At 37.1% G+C, this 24,605-nt stretch overlaps 1 protein-coding gene across 1 annotated transcript in view; it reads left to right on the top strand.

Annotated features, from left to right (window-relative positions):
* akap13 (A-kinase anchoring protein 13) overlaps window positions 1-24,605 on the top strand; it is a 110,244-nt gene that overhangs the window by 19,153 nt on the left and 66,486 nt on the right. Inside the window, exons 7-10 of the mRNA XM_073831592.1 lie at window positions 7,570-7,753; window positions 13,814-14,000; window positions 14,321-16,838; window positions 17,772-17,845. Coding sequence (XP_073687693.1) covers window positions 7,570-7,753; window positions 13,814-14,000; window positions 14,321-16,838; window positions 17,772-17,845 — 2,963 coding nt within the window. The remainder of the gene's footprint in view (window positions 1-7,569; window positions 7,754-13,813; window positions 14,001-14,320; window positions 16,839-17,771; window positions 17,846-24,605) is intronic.

Raw genomic sequence — 24,605 nt, forward strand, 5'->3', positions numbered from 1 at the left:
TCTTTTTGGCATGGAGCATTTACACAGACTATTAAGTCAGGCTGTGGACTCGTTTCGGGGCTGACAGAAGATGCATGTGATAAATGGCAGGAACTCCGCTTGTCAATGCCATTGATTTGTGTTTCGTGTGGATTTGGCAGAAAAGTTCTTCTTAGAAGAGTTTCCTGTGTTCTTCTTGCTCACTAATATCCATAGAATTGGACTGGTTCAGTTCAGCTGAGAATTTGCAAACCTCTCAAAGAATTAGCCCATGTTTTAACTGACTTAAGGGCTAGTTCACCCAAAAATGAAAATTCTGAATTAATTACTCTGCCTGCTGTTTTTCAGAAAAATCCTTCAGGTTCCACAAATTCTTTGGTTTTCCAGCATTTTTGTGTATTTGAAGCCTTTCCAACAATGACTGTATGATTTTGAGATCCAGCTTTTCACACTGAGGACAACTGAGGGACTTTTATGCAGCTATTACAGACGATTCAAACGCTCACTAATGCTTTAGAAAGAAACACGATGCATTAAGAGCCGGGGGTGAAAACTTTTGAACACAATGAAGATATGTACATTTTTCTTATTTTGTTCATATCATATATTTTTTTTTATTTTGTACTGCCTTTCAGAAGTTAGAAGATACTTCAGAAGATACTTACATGTTTCCCAGAGGACAAAATAAGTTCAATTTACCCTGATCTTTAAATTCAAAAAGTTTTCACCCCCTGGCTCTTAATGCATCGTGTTTCCTTCTGAAGCATCAGTGAGTGTTTGAACCTTCTGTAATAGTTGCGTATGAGTCCCTCAGTTGTCCTCAGTGTGAAAAGATGGATGTCAAAGTCATACAGTCATTATTGAAAAGGGTTCAATACACAAAAATGCTGAAAAACCAAAGAATTTGTGGGACTTACAGAATTTTTCTGAAGAACAGCGGGCAGTTTAACTGTTCAGGACAAACAAGGGGCTCACCACTAAACAAAAATCATTCAGGTATCAACACAGTATTGGGAATCAAGAGTTCTCTTACGAGAGGTCTCTCGTACTGCGTAAGTATCTTACGCTACGGGAAAATCCTTTTCTGCGAGATATTGAAGCCAAAAATTATCCTTAATTTTGAAATAATGTAAAGCGCGTTGCAGCAGCATACAGACATAGGCGAAACAGCTTGCGCGCCTATTGGCTGCTCTGCGGCAACTGCAACAGCCTATAGAGCGAGGCCTGACGCCAGATCCAATGGGGGCATTTCGCGCCCTTTGCGTCGCTTCGCGCCCTTTTCGTAGCTTCCCGCCTAAAAGGGCGTGGTCTAGGCCTATAAAGACCGCTCGTAGGCAGCTATTATCTGATTTTTCATCCTTCAAGCGAAGTTTGTAAACTTTTGAGCAGGGTCATTTTTATAAATTCAGTTATTTTCTCGTGGACTATATGTAAACATCTTTTATGTGAAATATATTATTCAGCTCAGTACTGAATAAAAAATATCATGCATTTTGGTCAAATAAATAACATTTTGCAGATTCTGCAAGTTATAACAGGGCTCGAAATTAACTTTTTTACTTGGTAGCACTGGTGCTCCCAACTTTAAAAAGTTAGGAGCATCCCAAAAAATTTAGGAGCACCCAATTTCTTTTTAGTTATGCGCCGATCTTGATTCTTCATGGCCGATTCTGATTAACAGATTTTGATAGCCCAAAAATTAATTTAACTAGCCCAAATAAAAATAAAAAAAAAATAAAAATAAAAATAAATAAATATAGAAAATCAGATAGGAGTCTAAATGTCAATCAAAAATGTTTTCAATACACAAATATCAAGGAAGGAATTTTATTTCACCATTTAGTGTCGCTGCAGCATTTTAAAATATCAATTTAAGGCAATTTATGACCCTTTTTTTTTTAAAGAGCTGGGGTTGGACAATGTACGGTAGAATATTAAGCCATAAAATTACATGATTTATAATTCAGATACAGACACAAAAACAAAATATCTAATACAATGGCATTTCAACCTTTATACCATTAAAAGGGATAAATCAAGTATATAATTTGTTATATTTATATAAGATATATAACATTAGTATTACTTAATTGTTTAGATTTTTAAAAGGCACATTAAATTCGTTCACATTTACACATGGATCTATAATTGCAATAATTTGACCATAAACAGTTGAAAAAATGTATTAGAAATAAAAATTAATGTTTGTCAAGAGGGGGCGCTTTAAGAGCGCTGAAATAATACGGTTTCCATAGTAACGGCTGTACACAAATCAGCACTAACGTTTTATCAGACATGAATTGACAATGCAAACGACACGTTTCTGAGGACAGTCGGTTCCCTTCAGATACATTCATATGAAGACATCCGTGCCGCGTTTTGACTTTCAAACGTACAGCTTGCATATTTATTCAATGACATCATTGCCTTTTTGAAGATTTATCCAAACCTATCGCGATCGACTTTCCGTCTCTTAAACTTATACGTTAATCAAGACTTTTCTTATACCATTTTACATGTTTATAACTTTTTATGGACTTGCATTTGATACAAATAAATTGAGGAGTTTTAAGGACCTGCAGAAGTCCTTCTGCTTCACGATAGTACGTCTGACAGTCCGGTGAAACATTCTGGTAGCCCGACTGGAAACACAAGAGCCCAGGGACGTCGGGCTAGCGATTTTACGAGCCCTGCCGGCTAATATCTCAAATCTGCATTTAAGGTAATAATGTGAAGATTAACTTAAATAGTTATGTAATGTTGGAGACATCGGCGAACCTGTCACTGTATCAGCTCACAGAGTCTGTGCACTGCAGTAGTTAGGATAGCGACAGTTTTGAAATCGAGTCGCACCACACTCATTTCTCTCACTCGCACAAATGCTTCCAAATATAATTTGAGGTCGCACAGGTTAATTTTTGGTCGCATATGCGACCAAAATGGTCGCAATTTCGAGCCCTGTATAAGTCAACATTTGACCTCAACTGTGTGTGTTTATATATATATGTATATAATATATATTAGAAATATAGCCTTAGATGCTGACATGACAATAAAAAAAAAAAAATAATAACTACTGCTACTATTGTTAGAAATATTTATGATTAATAGTATTAATACATAATATTATTTTTGTAAGAATATTTAAATATTTATCTTTTTAAAAAAATGTAATATAAGTATTTATTGTTTATATTTCTGTTCACATGATGTACTATGCACTTTGTCAAGTGTTTTCAAAGAATTTGCACATAACAAACGTGCCAGCAGAAGTACAGTTGTGTTTTGTCTAATTGTTTCATTGTGTCACTGGCTCTCAACCATGCAGGAACTGAAAGAGGAACTGAAAATAAACTTTCGGTAGATGATTATAATACGCAACCTGAACAAAGCCAAACAAAGGATTGAAAAGATATCACACGAATACTAAAATGCTGATTGCAGTCATAATCGACCAAATGCCTTGGGAAGCCCCTGTTTCCCGTCCCACCATGGTGGAAGTTTTTGTGTATCCTTTCTAGCTGTAATCCACTGTGCTGAAATATGAGCTTGTGTATATTAAGTGTGCTTGGATGAGTGTGTGGCTCCAAACAATTGCACAGCGAGGAATCATTCATCAGGGCAGCTGACGCGACAACAGATTCCCGGCTCTCATGTGACTCGAGCTTGTCCTCTAAATTGGGCACAATCTGGGTCCATGTAGGAGGTGTGGTGGGACCTGGACCGTAGGCAGGAAGATAAGGCCTAACAAAGGCTAAACAGGGCTGGTGACGTCATAATAAGCACAGGCTTATCTATTATAAACAGCCTTGGTCTTAAATAACTCGTTCAGTAAAACATCTGAAAGCTCTGTTACCTATTCATGCAAAGTTCAGCAGTAAGAAAAAGACAATAGCAGGTTTTATCTGGTACCTGAGCACATGTTGGTAACGTTTTATATTTCCTCCAGATTTAGATCAAGTTGCTTAGATGTAGATGTTGTGTTTAAGTTCTCGGTGGTATTTATGCTGAATAAATGTATCAGGAAAAACAAATTGCTAGAGTTGACCTGTCTGTAGAGGGAGAGGGCGAGCTGTGTAATGACTCCCCAAGCTCTGGCATTTGTTGCAGCTGGCGCTGGGCACCTGGACCAGCCCTGAAACCAGAGCTACACATGGGCATCTTGCCCAGTGCATCAGTGGGCATTTACTGCCAGCAGTCTTCCATAAGCGAGATTAAGCACATTATATCTAAAAAAATAAAAACGTTTAGTAAGCTAATAATGACTGTTTCCAATGTGTAAGATCCCAACTGGGAATTTGCTGGTATTTGGATACGTTGCGTGGCATATATTAGATGATATTAATGGAAAATGAGGCATTGGGTTCTTCCTTGGGATAGTTTATCCAGACTTTTTAAATTCTGGCATCATTTATGTTGTTCCAAATGCCTTTGACGTTGTATTTTTTTTCTGTGAAACGAAGATATAGTGTATTTAGAAGATATTCTGTATACAGCGAAAGTCAAAGGGAACCAATTCAACACTGAACCTTTTTAAAAGGGGGAAAAAAAAGAAGAAAAGCGGGCCAATTTTTCTGTTTCACAGAAAAAAAAAAAACTATTGAAGGGAGGTTTAGAACGACATTGAGCCATAGTGCTAATAAATAAATATAACAAATAAATATGTAAGTAGAAGTGTATATATACATTACCAGTCAAAAGTTTTTGAACTGTAAGATTTTATGTTTTTTTAAAGAAGTCTCTTCTGCTCACCAAGCCTGCATTTATCTGATCCAAAGTACAGCCAAAACAGTACAATTTTGAAATATTTTTACTATTTAAAATAGCAGTTTTTTATTTGAATATATTTTTAAATATAGTTTATTTTTGTGATTTCAAAGCTGAATTTTTTTACACCATTACTTCAGTTATATGATCCTTCAGAAGTTCAGAAGAACAGCATTTACTGAAATAGAAATGTTACAAAAGCTTTTATTTCAGATACTGTGAATGCTGATCTTTGGTCTTTCTATTCATCAAACAATTCTGAAAAAAAAAATGTACTCAAATGTTTTAAATATTGATAATAATAATAATAATAATAAATGTTTCTTGAGCAAATCAGCATATTAGAATGATTTCTGAAGGATTATGTGACGCTGAAGACGATCCATGTAGAGAAAATGATGAGAAATGATGCCGAAAAAGTTTTATTTTTATTTTTTGTATCTCATTTTAGTTGTTTTTGTTTTAGTAGTTCATGTTTGGACATGGTTTTTAATGTTTTTGTATGTAGTTTCTTTGTCGACATCACCATAATCTATTTATTGTTTTTATGTTTTATTTATAAAGTGTGTTTTTTAATCCACTGTTGTAAGATACACATAAGAAATAAAATTCATGCTTTGTTTTAAGTGGGTGGTGTGTGTATATATATATTTGGAATTTGAATTTTATATATTTTTAAAGTATTTTTAAAGAGTATACATATAACAAATAAATATATAAACATTTATTTTTGTTTTTATTTTTGTATAATTTTAGTAGTTTTTGTTTTAGTAGTTCATGTTTAATTTGTCTTGTTTATTTTCATTTATTTGTTTTTAGTGTTTTTGTGTGTTAATTGATTGAAATCCACAAAACCTATTTATTTTTTATTATTAAAGTGTGTTTTCAATCCACTGTGTAAAATACACATAAAATAAAATGCAGTCTAGTTTAGAATGACAGGAAGGTGTGTAAATTATGACAATTTTGTGTGGGTGGTATAAATATTTATGGAATTTAAATGTCATATATTTTAAAAAAAAATGCTTCATAGTCTGAGTTAATAAATATATAAAACCTTTATTTATTTATATTTGTTTTTAATGTTTGTATCTCATTTTAGTTGTTTTTGTTTTAGTAGTATTTTTTCATTTATTTGTTTTTAGTGTTTTTGTGTGTTAATTGATCGACATCCGCAAAATCTATTTATTTTTTATTATTAAAATGTGTTTTCAATCCACTGTGTAAGATACACATAAGAAATAAAAATGTAGTCGTATAGAATGACAAGAGGGTGAGTAAATGAGTGAATTTTATATATTTTTAAAAATGCTTCTTAGTCTGAGTAATGTACATTAAACCATAGTGCTAATAAATAAATATATCAAACAAAACGTTTATTTATTTATTTATTCATTTAAAATTTGTTTTACTTTTTTTTTGTATCTTTATTATAATAGTTTATGTTTTAGTAGTTAATGTTTATTTGTTTTTTAGTGTTTTTGTATGTCAATTTGTTGACGCCAGCAAAATATTACTTTTTTTATTTTTTTGTTAATAAAACCCACCGTGTAAGATGCAAATAAACCTGAGGGGTGAGTTTTTTTTTTTATTTGTTCTTATTTGTTTCCATTTGTCTTTTTGTTTATTTGTGGATGTTATTTGTGGATGAAATATTTTTTGATTATTAATGATAAAGAGCATGTCCTCGTTTAATGCGTGTAAGAAAAAAAAAACAGGTTTGGAACAATATAAGAGTGGGTAAATGGATAATTTAAAGGGATAGTTCACTCAAAAATGAAAATTCTGTCATTAATTACTCACCCTCGTGTCGTTCGAAACCTGTAAGACCTTCGTTCGTCTTCAGAACACAAAGTAAGATATTTTTGATAAAATCCGAAAACTTTCTGACCCTGCGCAACTGAAAGCTCTTGGACTTAATCAAAAATATCTTAATTTGTGTTCTAAAGATGAACAAAGGTCTTATGGAATTTTCATTTTGGGGTGAACTATCCCTTTAAGACGAGTAAGTTAAACTCTTCCTATTGCATTCCTTCACATAATTTACTAAATTACAGTTATGATACCACTGTTTAAAAGACACACTATGGTAACGCCAGTGTTTTGAGGCCTGAGCACGACGATTCTAACATGGCCTTCGGATACAAGTTACTTGACACCAGTATTTTCAACATAGTGTCATGTCCACACTTGTGTCTCCAATCAGACTGTGTAGTGATCCTGATCTGCTGTTCTCTCCAGTGCCAGATCACTTCACCACAGCTTCTTTTTTTTCTTGCTCGGGGCTTCAAATTGGTTGTTGGATCCTCAGTGGGCCGATTAAACGAGGGCAGTCTCATTCTCAGCCTCTCATTAACCAGCAAGAACAATCCTTCCTCTGTCTCTGCTGCTTTCACAGAGAGCCTCATTCAAGCTTCCTGAACTTTCTAAAACAGCACTCTGTAATCTGTCTTTATGATAAACACCTTCAAATACGATCGCTTCTTTCACTCAGGAAACCTCTCTGCCTGATTTGTCTGTCCTCATTGTAAATGATCTATTGAAATGATGTTTGCACAAGTTTGTCAGGAGATTCTGTTGACAGAGGTCGAGGGAATTGTGGGGGTGGGTCTTGTTTGAGGGCTTTGCCTGCTCTCATTGGTTCTGAAGTTTCAAGGGGTGTGGCTTAGAGCTTCAGAGCCCCCATGGAGCAGTGAGTGTGGCATTTTCCTGAAACAGCACTATCAAAAATATGCATTAGATAATAGTGTTGTTTTAAAAGGACGAGGAAAGAGATTAAACTGAGCTCGCAACCTTAACTAGACTCTGTTTTCATTTTTATAGAACCTGGACCACAAGACACACTTTTGCACTTTGCTGCAAAGCGCGGACTACGCAAGGTAGCACTGTTTCTACTCCAGCAACCTGGAGGAAGAGAGGCTCTCAGAGTTCCCAACAAACGGGGTCGTACGCCGGCCAGGGTCGCCCAGAAGAGAGGCCACACGCAGCTCCAGAAACTGCTGACGGAGTAAGTTTGCAAAAAACAATCCTTAAAATAGCATTTTGGCTAGTTTTTTGACGCCAAGGCCCCTCTTGGTGTTGAAGACAATATCGGAAGGATCTCCAAAATATTTCGGATTATTTAGTAAGTTTTTATTTACAGAAACAGAATAGCATTATGTATTAAAATTAGTGCTGTCAAATGATTAATCGCGATTAATCGCATCCAAAATAAGTTTTTGTTTATGTAATATATGTGTGTACACTGTATATTTATTATTAAATACAGTATTTTTTTTAAAACATTTACATGTATGTTTATATTCAAATAATTAATATTATATATAAATATTATATTTTGGGTGTGATTAATCTAGAGCTGCAAAACGATTAGTCGTGATTAATCGATTCAAAATAAGTTTGTTTACACGCAATATGTGTGTATTAAGGAAAAATATGTTAGATTCATATGTAAAATATTTATACAGTATTTAAGTAAATACAAATACACAAATATTTGTTTAAATATATACATACGTGTATGTGTGTGTGTGTGTGTGTGTGTATATATATATATATATACACACACACACACACACACACACACACACACATAATAAGTATACAGAGTACACACATATAGTATGTAAACAAACTTTTGTTTTAAATCAATTAATCACGACTAATCGATTTGCGGCTCTAGATTAATCGTGATTAATCTTTGGCAGCACTAGTTAAAATATATAATTATAAAAAAAATATATAATTCAATTCCATAATATCAATAGCTGAATATTCTTCATGGTTTACCTTTTTTATTATTGGTGAATTTACACTAAATTGTAATTAAATGGGTTTTATTTAACATATATACAATATATATAAAATGTATTATTATTATAACGCCTTAAATGAGTCCTGAGAGTTGCCTGAAAAATTAAATTATGTAATGATGTTTAGACAGCGAAATCTGACCAGATTAATGCCATAAATGGGCTGTTGCAAGCCGCAGACGTGGTGACCTTTGAAATGCCTTAAACAAATACAGCTTTATCATATTTGTTGCTCTCAAACATAAAAAGTTAAGTCACACTTGTAAAGGTTGCAAAGTCATTATTTTTCAAATGTCCTAAGAACACTCCCCCCATCTTCCACTGGTCAGCCAAACCGATCCGCTGAGCCAATGTTTGTGTTGGGATTCTCAAACAGATCAATGTTAGACTGAGTCAGATTTATAATATTAAAGCAAGGACTTTATCATGTGAATGAGGCGAGATTTAGTGTTGTGTTCTGAAGAAGGGAGGATGTTGAAATGTAGGGGAGATAAGAGCCAAACACAAGGACAGGCCATGTGGCTCTGAGCTCTTTGTAAACAGTTAAAGCCACATAAGCTTTTTAAAGCAAGCCTTTGCAATCGACAACAGAAACTGTTTTAAACCAGCAAGATCCTGTCTGCAGATTTACTTATTACCTGTGCGTGTGTAACGGAGACGTTTACCTTTATCAGTTTCCTCCAGCCAGTGCTCTTCACAGTCTATGACTAGCAAACCTGCGTGGGACTGGTTCCATATGTTCCCATACTTAACTATTCTTAAAGAGGGGACCAAGGCGGTCTGTGTACTCCTTAGGGTTGAAATCTAAACACATCTCTACCCTTTAAAGCCCTGCTCACATATTTATGAGATATGAGTGGGAGAGATGAGAGTATGGAAGCCTGTTTTCGCCATTGAATGTAAAAAAAAAATGTAATTGCGACTTTTTCACATTCTGACCTTTTTTTCTTGCAATTGCAAGTTCAGACTTTTTTTTTCTCAGAATTGCACAAAACAAACTAGATATTCTTACTTTTGTCTCAATTGTGTCATATAAACTCACAATTGCGAGTTATAAAGTCAGAATTACAAGATATAAACTCAAAATTCTACGTTTTTTCTCAAAATTGCGTGCTATAAACTCACAATTGCGAGGTAAAGTCAGAATTATGAAATTATGAAATTGTGAAACTCTCAATTCTGACTTTTATTGGAATTGCGTGATATAAACTCAGAATTGCAAGTTTACATCTCGCAAATCTGACTTTTTTCTTAGAATTGCGCAAAGCAAACTCGAAATTCAGACTTTTTTTCTCAGAATTGAGATATAAACGTACAATTCTGAGAAATGAAGTCAGAATTATGCAATATAAATTCACATTTCTGACTTTTTTCTTAGAATTGCATGATATAAACAATTCTGATTTTTTTCTCTCGCAAATGCCAGTTTGTATCTCAATTCTCTTTTTTTTCTTTTACAGAATTACGATATAAACTCACTATTCTGACTTTTTGCGAGTTTGTATCTTGCAATTCTGACCTTTTTCTCGCAATTCTGACTTTGTTTCTCAGAATTAATATTTAGACTTGCAAGTTTACATCTCGAAATTCAGATTTTATGTCCGAATTGAGGGATATAAACTTACCATTCTTAGATATTAAATCGGAAATTTGAGATATAAACTTGCATTTCTGACTTTTTTCTCAGAATTGCATGATATAAACTCACAATTCTGACTTTATTCTTGGACATGCGAGTTTGTATCTCACAATTCTTATTTTTTTTCTCAGAATTGCGTGATACAAACTCACAATTGCGAGTTACAAAGTCAGAATTACGATATAAACTCTCAAAATGCAAGTTTGTATCTTGCAATTCAGACTTTGTTTTCTCAGAATTGATATATAAACTCGCAGTTGCAAGTTTATGTCGCAAAACTTTTTTTCTCAGAATTTTAAGAGATAAACTCACAATTCTGACCTTTTTCTCACAAATGCGGGTTTGTATATCGCAATTCTGACTTTTTGTCGCAATACTGATTTGTTTCTCAGAATTGTGATATATAAACTCACAATTGTGGGTTATAAGGTCAATTTCTGAGGGGAAAAAGTTAGAATTGAGAGATGTAAACTTAAATGCTTAGATTTGTGAGAAAGTCGCAGTTGCCTTTTTATTTTTTATTCAATGGCAGAAACTGGCTTCTATATGACAGAGAAATACTGACATACAGTATACCTGTGACCTCACATCTATTAAATTATATTTGAATCACTCTAGAAACCATTTCCTGTTAGCAGTGTCGCCCAGACTGATGTCTACCGGGTCACTGGCTGCCCAGCTTAGGTAAAGCCAGTGAAATGTGATCACAGACATAAAGAAAGAGGACAGATCAGTGCTCTCTGGATTCAAGAGTCTGTTATGGAAGGCCGTTAAGTGCTTTGGTTAGTGCCTCATTTAAAGCAAGTGTACTGAACCACAGCACACCCTTAGATGTTGCCTCAAATCTTTCCATCAAAGCTTGTAGTATTTCGTTGATGGTTTCTCTAAGATATTTTGATGTACTTTAGTTATAACTTCCAATGAAGTCATTAAAATACAGTATTTCATATCTTATTCGCATTGTGATCTGTTATAATACTGTTATAATGTTATATTACTTGCCTATGTGTGATTCTTAATGTCGTTTCAAACCCACAAGGCATTCGTTCATCTTTGAAACACAAATTATAATATTTTTAGTGAAATTCGAGAGCTTTCTGACCCTGCATAGACAGCAATGCAACTGAAACATTCTAGGACCAGATAGTAGTAAGGACATTGTTAAAAATACCATGTGACATCAGTGGTTCAACCTTAATTTTATAAAGCTATGAGATATTTTTGTGCACAAAGAAAACAAAAACAATCACTTTATTCAACAATTTCTGCTTTTTTGGCTAATTTTTGGTGAACTAACCCTTTAAAGAGTAATGCATAACATATAAAACACACAACACAATCTTATAATGTTACCATTGTATGTCTTTTTTTTGTATCTATAGATTAGATTAATCAATTAAATTAGTGATAGGAAGCAAACAGCTCTCCAATCTTTAGGAGTTCAGCCTTTCATCACATCTGTCATTTGGCTAATGCTCAGGCTGCCTAAAATATTCCTCTCAGGTCCGCAAGACCTTAAGAGCTTCTCCTTTTCACTTTGCGCTCGTTAGTTTCCTGTGTGATGTTACAGGGTTGCTATGGGTTCCGCTTTGTACCTTAGATACAGAGCAGGTGAAAACAGTTCCTGTTGTTACCCATGTGTCAGAGCCCCGGGGACAATCTGAGCTACTTACACGCACAAAAAGACAAACAGTTGCACATTTTCTCTTTTGAAAGCTTGTAGCTTTGTGGGCAGGGACCGAAATTAAGTTTTTGACACACCGGCCTAGTTGGCCGGTGGATTAAAAAATCCACCGGCCAAACTTATTTTTTACCTGCCAAAATTCTGAACGATTTAACACAGATATATCCAAAGCACGTTAACCTGTATATTATGTGTGCTCCGGACAGAGAGGAGTGACAATTAAAACATCAATAAGAAAAACAACTTTTTGGTCATTTTAGATTTTTTATTATAACTTGGAAATGTTTTTAACGAACTATCTGATCTAGTCAGACCACTTGTTTTTCTTTGTCCATGAAATCTGGCCTCCTGCTTCTGACGCAGTCTTTGTGCCACAGCAGGGTTCAACGCTAAGGAATTTTTCTACTGGCCAAAATTTTTTCTGGCCCCACCAAAAAGAAAAAAGTTAATATTTATTTCTAAGCCACATATTTTAAATGTGTCAAAAGCCAAATATAACTATACATACACTTTTTATTCAGCATAACTTTTCTTTAAATACAATTGATAATTTAAAGAATTAAAGAAGTATTTAAGATTTCAATAACTAAAAATATATGCCAGCAGGTGGCGGCACGAAACTGAAATTGATCACTGATTCGTTTGAATGCATGGTTCATTCAAGAATAAAGCAAGTTACTCTCTTTATGAATGGGAAATTGAATCATTTCACAAGATTCGTTTAAAAACACATGTTCACTCATAAAAGAAACACCGCTGTGTTTGAATGGAGACACGCAGAGCCGTTGCACATCTACAATCAAACACAGCAGTGTGACTTGGTCCAGAATAATTTTGACGACGAAAATCAGCCAATGTAAGTCACTTAATAATAACTTCTTGTTTATTTAACTGCTGTTTTAAATCAATATCTCATTTACAAACTCCCATAAAAAAATATATTAAAAGCTGTTACTCATCTTAGTTTCCGATATCACAAAGCTCTATTATAATCAACGACGCTCTCTGTACCGCAAGATCAATCTCTTATTTACTCTCTCTCTACACTTTGTTTATAGACGAATTATTGAGATATATCTGTGTTACATTACTGTGCTTTGAACCCAGACACGTCGGCATTTGGCTTTGTGTATTTAGGACTTACACAACCGGTACAAAGCAGCGATTGTATTTATCTCTGCCATGGTTGATCGTGCCTTCTTGTTAGTCGCGCTAGTGACGGGAAAAATTACAGCGAGTGACGCGATGCGCATATTGGCTTGGCTTTCGGTGTGAACCCAGACTGTATTCACTTTAGTGACAAGGCAGCACTGGCCCGATCGGGGGAGCATCACAGAGATCCGTGAGACTGATACTGATTAACATTGCTGGTGAAAAGATTTACTCGCCATGTGGCGGATTGGGCTTTAAAGTTAACTCGCCAGACAGAGAATTTGCTCGCATTTGGCGAGTGGCGAGTGTTAATTTCGGACCCTGTTTGTGGGTCTGACAAAGGTGATTCCACCTTATTAGTAATTTACCATTACGAAGATACATAATGTTTAGTCGTGTGTCCGCCTTGTTCCCTGCTAGTTTGACATGTTGACACTGCGACCAGGAACTTCAAATTCACCTTTAATGTAATCACACTCTCCCCGCACTAAAAGCAGAACAGGTTTTTACATTAGAGAGAGAGTGTTTTTTATGTCTTTGTCTAAAGAAACAATGAAATTCCTGTTGTCCATGCTCATTGTGCCGGATGTAAACCTGTTTTAAGGATGGCTATGTTGTCTAAATGAGTGATTTTTCACACTTGACATTCTGTTCAATAGGTAACCACAATCAGCACTATGTATTACTTCACATCCTCTGTAGGTGTGCTGGGTGTGGCCTTGCTGATTCAGTGCCTCGAGACTGGGTGTTCTCAAAGTTTGCTATGTTTGTGTTGGGCAGGGTTGAGAACCTGCCTGAGTTGGAGACGAAAGCGTCCAAGTGGCGTTACCCAGAAGGCAGAGTTCTGCGACACCACCCCAAGCTAAACACTTACACCCTGACGCTAGAGGATGTGCCAGGGAGTCCCCAACCTAACCTTCAGTTTGATGTGGAGGAGCTCCAACGCCTCATTCGGTCACATCAGAAGGTGAGTCAGGGAATTTCGAGTACTCTATGGCAGTAGGTGGGTCTAAAGTCAGAATTTTCTTGCTCTGCCACTTTAAGATCGCAGTGATATTTCCAGCTGGGTACGATCAGCAGGGATGTTTGCTTTTGTGGCAGAACTCTGCAGGAGGTAGCTATCTGTGACTAAAGGAAGTGACTAAATGCAGATCACAAACTAGACTGTCTCTGTGCACGCACCCTTGCGCTGTTTCTCTGGGTGAATGTTTAATGTCAGTTTTAATGAGGGCTGTATAAGGCGTGCTGCTTTATTTAATAGCTGTTTTTTACATTTTGTTTATTCAGGAAGATCCTCTGCCACAGCATAAACCAGCACTGCTGATTCTTAACAGAGACTCCAGCGATAGAACAGACAGCCTACCGCCCAATTCGTTGGAACCTGAGCATCAGGAACCCAAATCTGAAACCTGCGATTCGAACAGCTCTGCCGTTGAGGATGGATTGTGTATTCGTCAAAATGGCACAGGAGATCACGTCCAATCGCAGGACGGGGAGGTGGAGCCCGACCCGCCAGCTGTAGGGGATACTGGGAAGGTGTCAGATAAGGCTGATTGTTCGCAGCAGCGGGTAGAAGGCGATTCTGTGACTTTCAGTGCCCCTTCCTGTGGAAACCAGCGGGAGGAAGCTGATATAGAGCTCTGCGTAATCAGTGCCAAACAGGGGGCTGATAAAGGGAACCAAGAAGAGCAAGAGGCTAGCCAGAGGAGTTTAGAGACTGAATCAGACAATAACGCTCAATCTGGCAACCTTGAGTCCCAAGACATGGGCCACGCACAATCTCAGGGTCTCCTCCCCACGGAAACTAGTCAGCCTTCACAAAGAGAGGAGGAGAGCGAGGGGAGTACAGATCTTAGTTGGCGAGGGGACTTACCAGAGGAAAGGGAAGGGGAGACGAATAGCAGCCAGGAAATAGGCTTAAACTCTTCAGCAGTTTCTTCCCGTGATCCAGAGGAAAACGGTCAGCACGACGACAAGATTGAGCCTAAGCTGCCTACGGAATGCTCGGTGGAAACAGATGAAGCTACTTTAATTCAGGTAAATTCTGAGGTTACCTCATCCGTACGAAACAACGAAACTGTTATTTCTGATGGTGTTGACAAGCCACATGGTAGCCTAGAGACAGAAACAGGAAATCTTAGCGAACAAACCAAAGCCAACACTGAGTCAGTTTCTGGTTTGGTTACGGATGACGCTAGCATAAAGCAGAACTCTGGATTTAGCGTTGCAGAGGGTGATTCTTTAAAATCATTTAGTCTCCGGCCAAACATGGCACCAGGACCAGTACACAAGGTTCGACGAGGGCTCTCGCCTGTTCCTGAGACTTCCTCTCATGAAGGTCCAGCTGTGGAGCCCTTATTGGAGACTACAGAAGGTTTTCAACAGCCACAAGAAGTCACACAACCTTCAGAAACTGCATTAGAATGTCAGGAGCTTTTGTTGAATGACTCAGACTGTGACAAAGCAGGGGTTTCCGTTGGCATCTCTGCGGAGGTTTCGTCTTGCCAGGTTGACGGGACTCTACCTGATGAAAGCAAGGAGGTAGCCCCTAATGAGAGGATAAACGACTCTAAGGAGATTTTTGAAGAGCCAGAATCAATTGAGAACATTGTTGTCTCACAGTTGGATGACAAATCAAGATCTTCTAATGAATGTTCTCTGCCTGTTGATTCTGAAGCCTTTATTGCAAGTGATTTACAACAGGATGTGTCTACTGAACATTGTGGAGTTGATATAATCGTTGGAACTCCTTTCGGAGAAGAAGCATCTGAAACGTTTGTTCAGCCAGATTCTACGTCCAAACCAGTTGATGAATCATCTCAGCTGACTGATGCAAAACTGCAAACTCCACAAACTGATGAATCTTCCCAGTCTCTTGCCTCCGAAGCCTTTATTGTAACTGATATACAAAAGGATGTGTCTACAGTACTGTCTTCTGAACATTGTGAAGCAGATATAATCGTAGAAACTCCTTATCCTTTTGGAGAAGAGGCATCTGAAACGTTTGATCAACTAGATTCTGCATCCAAACTGGTTGAGCAGATTCTTGAGGAATATTCTGGAGATAATGCAAATGAAAATAAAATTTGTGAGCCAGGGGAACCTTTGGTTCCTACTTTGCAAGAGGAACCGGGATTTAAGGATGTCGCTCCAGATGAACCTCTACAGGAAACGGAAATTGACTCCACTTCACAGGACACAATCAGCGAGCTCCCTGATCCGTCGGAAATCACAAACAATGATTGTCCTGAATCCAATGCGCAGTTCCAGCTTCCAGAATCCTCCAAGGAGAGTGCAAACACATCAGCAGAACCTACTGTTGAATGTGTGAATGACCTAGACTTGTCGTGTGCCTCAGCCCTAACGGAAAGCCAAGGTGAGAGACCTTCTGAGACCCCCTTTACTGATGGAGTAAAGATCTCTGATGTAATTCCTGGTGGGGATGAATGTGTTGACATGGCTACCGATACGTGTGAGACGACCATCTCGGGGGACAACCCGTCCTCTCTCATGGACACCACCAGTGGTTCAGCTCTGGAGAGCTCCTCCATGTCTGACCCACTCAATGCCTCATCCTCAACAGATGAGCTCACTTCCCCTTTGGATATTAATAGTGGACTGCACCAGGATTTAGAACACACTTCCCCAGTGGATATAGTAGACAATGGTTTGACTGAGGATCCGCAGCCTTCAGATACACCTGAGAGCCTGAATGGATTACATCAAGATACTCCTGATTGTTTGATGGAGCCCAGCGAAACTCTTCAGCAATGTGCTGAGGAACCACAAGTCAAACAAATGACAGGTAATGCATTTTTATTTATCATTCTGATATTTTAGAGAGCCTGATGCTATCAGATAATAGCATCTGTTGATGCTACAGTTGTTTAAAAGTCTAAACTTTTTTTCTGCTGCTAAATGAAGTATGTTTTCATGTCATTCCAATCAGATTTGTCATTAGCCTCATTGAATTCTGACACATGCTTGCGTGTGCGAGTGAATACAATGGTGTTTGCCTTCCAGTGGACATAACATTGGGATATTATTAAGGTCAATATTTATACAGATTTTGTCTGTAATGTTATTTTTACTAACATTTAGGCAAAATACTACATTTGAAACTTGATCAGTGGTTTAGGTTTCCATCCAAAAAGGAAAAACCTCACTTGTCAGTCAGGTAACAGTGTTAATAGGGAGTGTTTGCAAATGGCATTGTGTATTTGCAGAGCACTGTATCATGGCAACCTGCTGATGTCACCTCTGCCTCACATCGTAGAATGAAAACAGTTGAAAGATGTCTTGTGAATTCTTTTTTTCACAAGGTAGACGCCCAGCTCTTTTCCACATGGATGAGAATTCAGCATTGTTCTACTAATAGCTGCTTACTGTATGTGTTATTTATATCACATTCATGGAGCTGCTGACCTCAGTTGGAAAGGAGGAATAAGTCACTTCCTTTTAACAAATGAAATAGGTTAATAATGTAATGGTCTTATCATGATTTGTCCATTTCTGAGTAAACAAATAAACCTGTTCGCTCTTCGGACATGAATCAGCAGCAGAGTTAATGAATTACCTATTGATTTTTGGAAGTTTCAGTTAAAAGTCAGGCAAGTGAATTTCCTTGAAACTGTGAGACTTATTTAAATGAAGCGTTTTGTTGTTTGCACATGCACAAAAATCCTTTTTGTAAACTTAGAAGTGCTTAAATGTCCTCTGTCTTGATTCCGCCTCACAGATGACAGCACTTTAGCTAAGGATGCGGTGGACGGACACCAAGACTCCTCAGCAGACATAGCAAATTCCGAAACGGTGAGTATTCTTTGGCTATTATCCTCAACCTGCCATCCACTAAATAAATCATTAACATTTAGACCTCTTGGTATGATTCACTCAGAGTTTCCTTCCAGCCACCCTGAATTCCCAGTAGCTAGGAAGGCTCCACTGGGCAGAAATTTAGGGATGTTTTCAACCTGACCTTCTGTCGTAAATCTGATTCCTCTGCCTGGTTGCTGAAAGTGCCTCAGCGTTGTGACGCAGGTCTGAGTTGGAACTGCTGAACTGTGTCTCGTAAGGTCAAGCTGGCAGATATGGGAACACTGCCACTGTACAGCTCACACTGTGGTTGTGTATGTGCTGTCCTTTTCTCATGAAGGAAAGATGACATCATTCTGGACACCTTTTTTTTCCCAGTTGTGTGTCAGAGGGATGATATCAGTGGCGAGGAAAAAGAGGGAGGAAGGGAAGATGTGATAGCTTGGGTGTTTATGCGGGCCAGCAAGAGTGATTAAATGAGATGTCTATCAACAGTCCTTGGAAGTTTCTGATTAGAAAAAACTTCAGACGTTTATATTGTCATCTTCCTGTGGGAATCCATATTGTTTTGACTGCTTCCTGTGCCTCCCAATTAGGTTTTGGAGTACTTGATATGATCTTAAACTATATTGTTGAGGAGATGAAAGATACAAAGTACTCAAAACTCAAAAACTTGGGACAGTATCTAAAGGCCCATTCACACCAAAACTGAAACTGTAATACTATATGCAGCTATGAAGTTTTAATAATCATTCTAATTCTTGAGAACGGGAAATGAGAATAGAGAAGTCCACAGCTATGACTATATCACTGTAATCACTTTCAGATTTTTTTTTTTTTTTTAGCTAATCGATGCTAAAAACATTGACAGCAAGTCAGAATTAATCTGACTTTAAAGGGATAGTTTACCCAAAATTAAAATTCTGTCATTAATTATTCACCCTCATGTCTTTCAAAAAACGCATAGGACCTTAGACCTAAGAACACAAATCAAGACATTTTTGATGAAATCTGAGAGCTCTTTGACCCTGCAAGGCCCAGAAAGGTAGTAAAGACATTGTTAAAATAGTCCATGTGACAGTAATAGTTCAACTGTAATGTTATGAAGCTACAAGAATTGTGCAAAAAGTCAGCAGGACCACACGCATGCATTGTGGTACTCTTGTGAACGAGCATTGACTGATGTGGAAGATAATAAAGCTGTTATTTTTATTTTCTTTGTGCACAAAAAGTATTCTCATAGCTTCATAACATTATAGTTGAACCACTGATGATGGACTATTTTATCAATTTCCTTACTACATTTATAGGCCTTAAATGTGGTAGTTGCGTTGCTGTCTACACTGTCAGAAAGCTCTCAGATTTGATCAGAGATATCTTAATTTGTGTTCTGAAAATGAACAAAGGTCTTATGCTGATGATACACTGGGCAACTTTTTGAGCAATGTTGCCGGGCAACTTTGGCAAATGTTGCCGTAAACGGGCAGCCAGGTGTGAAACAGAACCCACAACAGATCTAAATTTTCCAGATAGAAATGTGTTACCCATTTTTAATGAGAAAGTGCCCAAGCAACATTGCTCAAAAAAAGTTGCCCGATAAAATTGCTCAAAAAGTTGCCCAGTGTATCATCAGCATTACAGGTTTGGAATGACATGACGGTGAGTAAATAATGCCAGAATTTTCATTTATAAGTTTCAACATCATTTTAAAGAGCTCGGTATGCAACAAAACTGCAGTGCAGAGTTGTCATTTTTAGTTTGAACGGGCCTTAAATCAATTGAAACTGTCTCATGTGTTTGCTAGCATGTTGCGGCTAGCATTCTCTTTGTTTTGATTGCAGCGCACTCAAGCATGAGGGATGAAATTATCTTTTTTCAAAAAGAAATATTGTAGTGTAACATAATGGGTTTTCATTCAGACATCTTTTGTCTTCAAACAAATTAGCAGAGAATGCTACGTCTCGTTTTTGAACCCGTTCGCTTTCTTTAGCTGCTTTCTTCCAGTTTGTCTAGGTTGTCTCTGAAATCAAGCTACATTTACACTTATCTACGGTCTGGCATGCAGACTTGGACCGCATCATGAGGTTGTGTAGCTACATTGTCAGCATTTGAAGGAAATTGCACTCTGGAACATTCTATCTTAAGAGACTCTTGAGATAAGAGCAGAGGCCACATTTACAGAGCATCCCAATTTTGACTAGCATGCTAACTTTATCCTTGCTGGTCCAATACAAACCACAAGAAAGCCAGGGACTTATTAGCAGTGCTTTGCTTGTTTTTAAAACCCTTACGAAAATGAACCATGGTTTTATTATAGTAAAAGTGTAGTAGGCTAACCATGTTTTTTTTTTTTTTTTTTTTTTGTCGTATTGACTACCATTTGTACAACCACAGTTTTACTACAAATACCATGGTTAAACTATGGTTAGTGTAGACAGTTGAAAAAAACAGCATATGCTGGTTAGGTAGGTTTTGATGCTGGTTTTAGCTGGTCCTTAGCTGGTTTAAGTTGGCCATGTGCTGGTCCTAAGCTGGTTCCTCCTGTTCAGGGCCAGCTTAAACCAGCTAGGCACCAGCATAAACCAGTTAAGGACCAGCATAAACCAGCTAAAACCAGCTTCCCAGCATCAAAACCTACCTAACCAGCATTTGAATGTTTTTCAACAGGGTAACCTGTGGGAAGAGAACTAAAGTAATGGTTTTTTGGTTTTATTTGTAGTAAAACCATGGTTAATTTTCATAAGGTGGTGAATATATGAAATAAATTTGTAGTGATGTTTCTCATATTTTAACTTGTGTTGTCATTCTGTTGTTTAATTTATGAAGGTCAATTAGAAATCGGATCTGAGGTTGCTAGGCTACAATCTAATTTGTAAAGTTAGCAAATTACTTAGGCTAACTGATTTGTGTTTTTCCACTTCAGAAAAGCTCTGTCTTCGAATATTTCTTACCTTTGGAGGTAGTTGATGAATAAATTTCTCATTGCAGTTATTTCTAACAGAAAATTCCCTGCTGAAAAAAACAGCTAATACCAGCCTAGGCTGGTTGGCTGGTCTTAGCTGGTTTAAGCTGGAAGTGGCTGGTTTTAGCTGGTCTCCCAAGCTGGTCAGGCTGGTTTTAGCTGGTGGTTTCCCAGCCTGACCAGCTAAGACCAGCCTGACCAGCCTGGCCAGGCTGGAAAAGTGGACAAAACCCCTCTAAAACCAGCCTGCCTTCCAGCTATGACCAGCTAAAACCAGGCTGGTTGACCAGCTAAAACCAGCCAACCAGCCTAGGCTGGTTTTAGCTGTTTTTTTTTCCCCAAGGTAGCGTGAAATCCGAGTTATTTTTGAAGAGGCTGAATACTGTAGGCTAATAATTAGCATGAGCATATAATTATACTGTTTGTTTGTTTTTTAACATGGACAAATTAATCATTCACAATAAGACCAGAAACATGCTTTATTGACGAAAATGGATCATTTTTTGATTTCATATTGACTTTGGATGTTTTGTTGAATGCTTTTTATAATGGGAAATGGCTGGTTTGGCTGTTTTTAGCTTATTATTCTATGTCGTCCAGAGCGCTGTGGCTCCCTCTTGTGTTAGCATGTGATATAACTCCTTCCAGATGTGCACTGAGCTGTCTAGTAGTCTACATATGTGTTAGAGAGAGGGACAAGAAGGGCCAAAAAGCACAGACTGTGGTCTCTATAATGCCACCAGCAGCTCCTAACACAGCTTTCTTCGGCTCTTTTCATCTGTTCTCGTGCAGCTTTGTGGGAACCCCTTTAAAGGAGTTCCTTTTTCACTAAACATCCAAACTAATAAACCACACAAGCCACCTCTGGGAAACAGAGCCTTAGCGCACACACTCACAAACACGCAAACACGCACGCGAACGCAAATCTGCCGTCTAGTGTGTTGGAAAAAGGGACAAGGCTGCCTCTCAAGCACTGGAATGTGAAGTGTAAGAATGGCGTGATGTTGAAGAAAAGCAAAAGGGCTGGTGTTGGTGGAGTGGGAGGGTTGAAGACACCACTGAGGCTGGTCTAGATCCACACACACTCCTTCCATTCATGCATCTGTTTGTTGGCTCCGCCACTGATGGAAATATCCTTTGTTTTGTTCTCACTCAACTTCTGTGCTTCTGCTCGCCCCTTTCAAGTCGTTCTCTTTTTTCTTTTTTTCCCCCCTTGGTCCATCATCCTTTGTTGTTTTCTCTCATTTCCAGCGTTAGTTCTTCCAAAAAGTCATTTACTCACCCTCATGTTGATCCAAACCCATATGGCTTTCTTCTGTGGAGCACAAAAGCAGACATTTATATTTTAGTGTTTGACATTCTTTTCAGTGCATTTAGAAATTACACAAAAACATTTAAACTATAATCGAATGCATAAATAAGCTTTCCACTGATGTATGGTTTGTTAGGATAGGACAATATTTGGCTGAGAAACAACTATTTGAAAATCTGGAATCTGAGGGTGCAAAAAAATCAGAATATTGAGAAAGTTCTTAGAAGTTCTTAGCAATACATATTACTTTTTACTACATACTACCCTATTTACAGTAGGAAATTTAGAAAATATCTTCATGGAACATGATCTTTACTTAATATCTTAATGATTTTTGGCATAAAAGAGAAAAATGTATAATATCTGCCACATTTGCTACAAATATACCCATGCTACTTATGACTGGTTTTGTGGTCCAGGGTCACATATTTGAACTGTATTTGTTTATTCTGAAATTGTAAGATACCTTTTTATGGCTGACTGATTTAAAAAGTCAAACAAACTTGCAATGGATGAATCATTCACTTCAGCATTCATTTAGGAAACAGGCAAACAGATGAATTTCCCTTTAATGCCAACTTGTTATTCACTGCTAAATCTGTTCCTTCATTGAGCTTAATGATTGTGACCGGACCGATAAGTTAGCGAGTTCAAGAATTCGAAATCATTCAGTCTAGTTTTGTGAATTGGATCAAATGATTAATTTTGATTCATCTGATTCATTCATGATTCGGACATTGCTGCTTCTTTTTTTTTTGTGACTAATGTTAAATTTCAGTCTATTATTTATATAAAGATTATCATATGATTTCAGAAAACTCTCAATATTGCACTCAGCTCATATGGACTGTTTAAATGGTCTGTTTTTGCCATTTGTTTTTATTTTATTGAAAGGATATGCTTATATGTGGCCCTTGACCACAAAACCACACTGTAAAAAGTTTTGACCAGTTTCAACTTAAACTTAAGTTTAGCAGCTGCCTTAAAATGTTAAGTTAAATCAACTTAAGTCATTTAAACTCACAAGTTAAATCAACTAATTTTTATTGTAATACGTTAAAATGACTTGTAGTTTTAAGCTGATTTAACTTAAAAACTTAAAGGCAGCTGCTGAACTTAGATTTTTAAGTTAAATCTTGTGAAAACTTTTTACAGTGCAGTCGTAAGGGTCAATTTTTTTGTAATATGATCATCTGAAAGCTGAAAAAAACTTTTGATTGATTTATTTTTGTTAGGAAAGGACAATATTTGGTCGAGACGCAACTATTTGAAAATCTGGAATCTGAGGGTGCAAAAATTCTAAATATTAAGAAAATCGCCTTTAAAGTTGTCCAAATGAAGTTCTTAGCAATGCATGTTACTAATCAAAAATTTGGTTTTGATATATTTACGGTATGAAATGTACTAAATATATTCATGAAACATGATCTTTGCTTAATATCCTAATGTTTTTGTTTTTTTTGGCATAAAATAATATTTTGACCCATACAGTGTATTTTTGGCTATTGCTACTAATATGCCCGTGCTACTTAAGATTGATTTTGTGGTCCAGGGTTCCCATATTTCACAGAACCCATTGAGGGTAAGTAAATAATGACAAAATGTTATATCTTTTGCGTCAAACTATACCTTTAAATCATAGATTGTGTTAGATGAGTGGTCTGAGTGGGATAACATGCACCGGGATCCCCACAAAGAGCCCTTGTTTCTCCTATCCCCTCCTCCACCGGATAATCACACGCACGCATGCAAACACACAGTAAAGATCAAATTGACTGCGTCAGGACAACCTACACAGTTATTTGAATATCTGTTTCTCCTAAGTACAAGTAAGGAACTTAATGCTAAACATGGAAAAGTGTATAAGACTTTAATTGAAGGTGATTTTTGGTGCTCAAGGTGTGTCTGTGTGACTGTTTAGTGTGTTTTTGTTTAAAATTATATATGTCCACATCGACACTCTCATTATACTGTATGGTGGATGGAAACTCCCAAGCACGTGTGGAAAAACAAGCAATTTGGCATGCATTGGTTCAATAACAGGCTTGTCAGAATGCTACCACCCATGTTGTAGTCTATAGTTTTATGTAATGCAATATTTTCAAGTGATAGTTCACCAAAAAAAAAAAACAATTCTGTCATTAATTACTCACCCTTATGTCTTTCCAAACCCGTAAGACCTTCGTTCATCTTCGGAACACAAATTAAGATATTTTTGATGAAATCCAAGAGCTTTCTGGCCCTAGACGGCCGTAATGTTATTAAGCCACGAGAATACTTTTTGTGTGCAAAGAAAACAAAAATAACGACTTCTCTTCTGTATCTTCATGTTCACATGAATACCATCAAAAATATCTTAATTGGTCTTCTGAAGATGAACAAAGGTCTTACAGGTTTGGAACGATATGAGGGTGAGTATATCCCGTTAACAACAAGACCGAACCACAATTTCACATGAACCCTTACCTTTTTGTGTAAAATGA

The sequence above is a fragment of the Garra rufa genome, chromosome 25, assembly GCF_049309525.1.
Source record: "Garra rufa chromosome 25, GarRuf1.0, whole genome shotgun sequence".
In the NCBI taxonomy this organism is placed as follows: domain Eukaryota; kingdom Metazoa; phylum Chordata; class Actinopteri; order Cypriniformes; family Cyprinidae; genus Garra; species Garra rufa.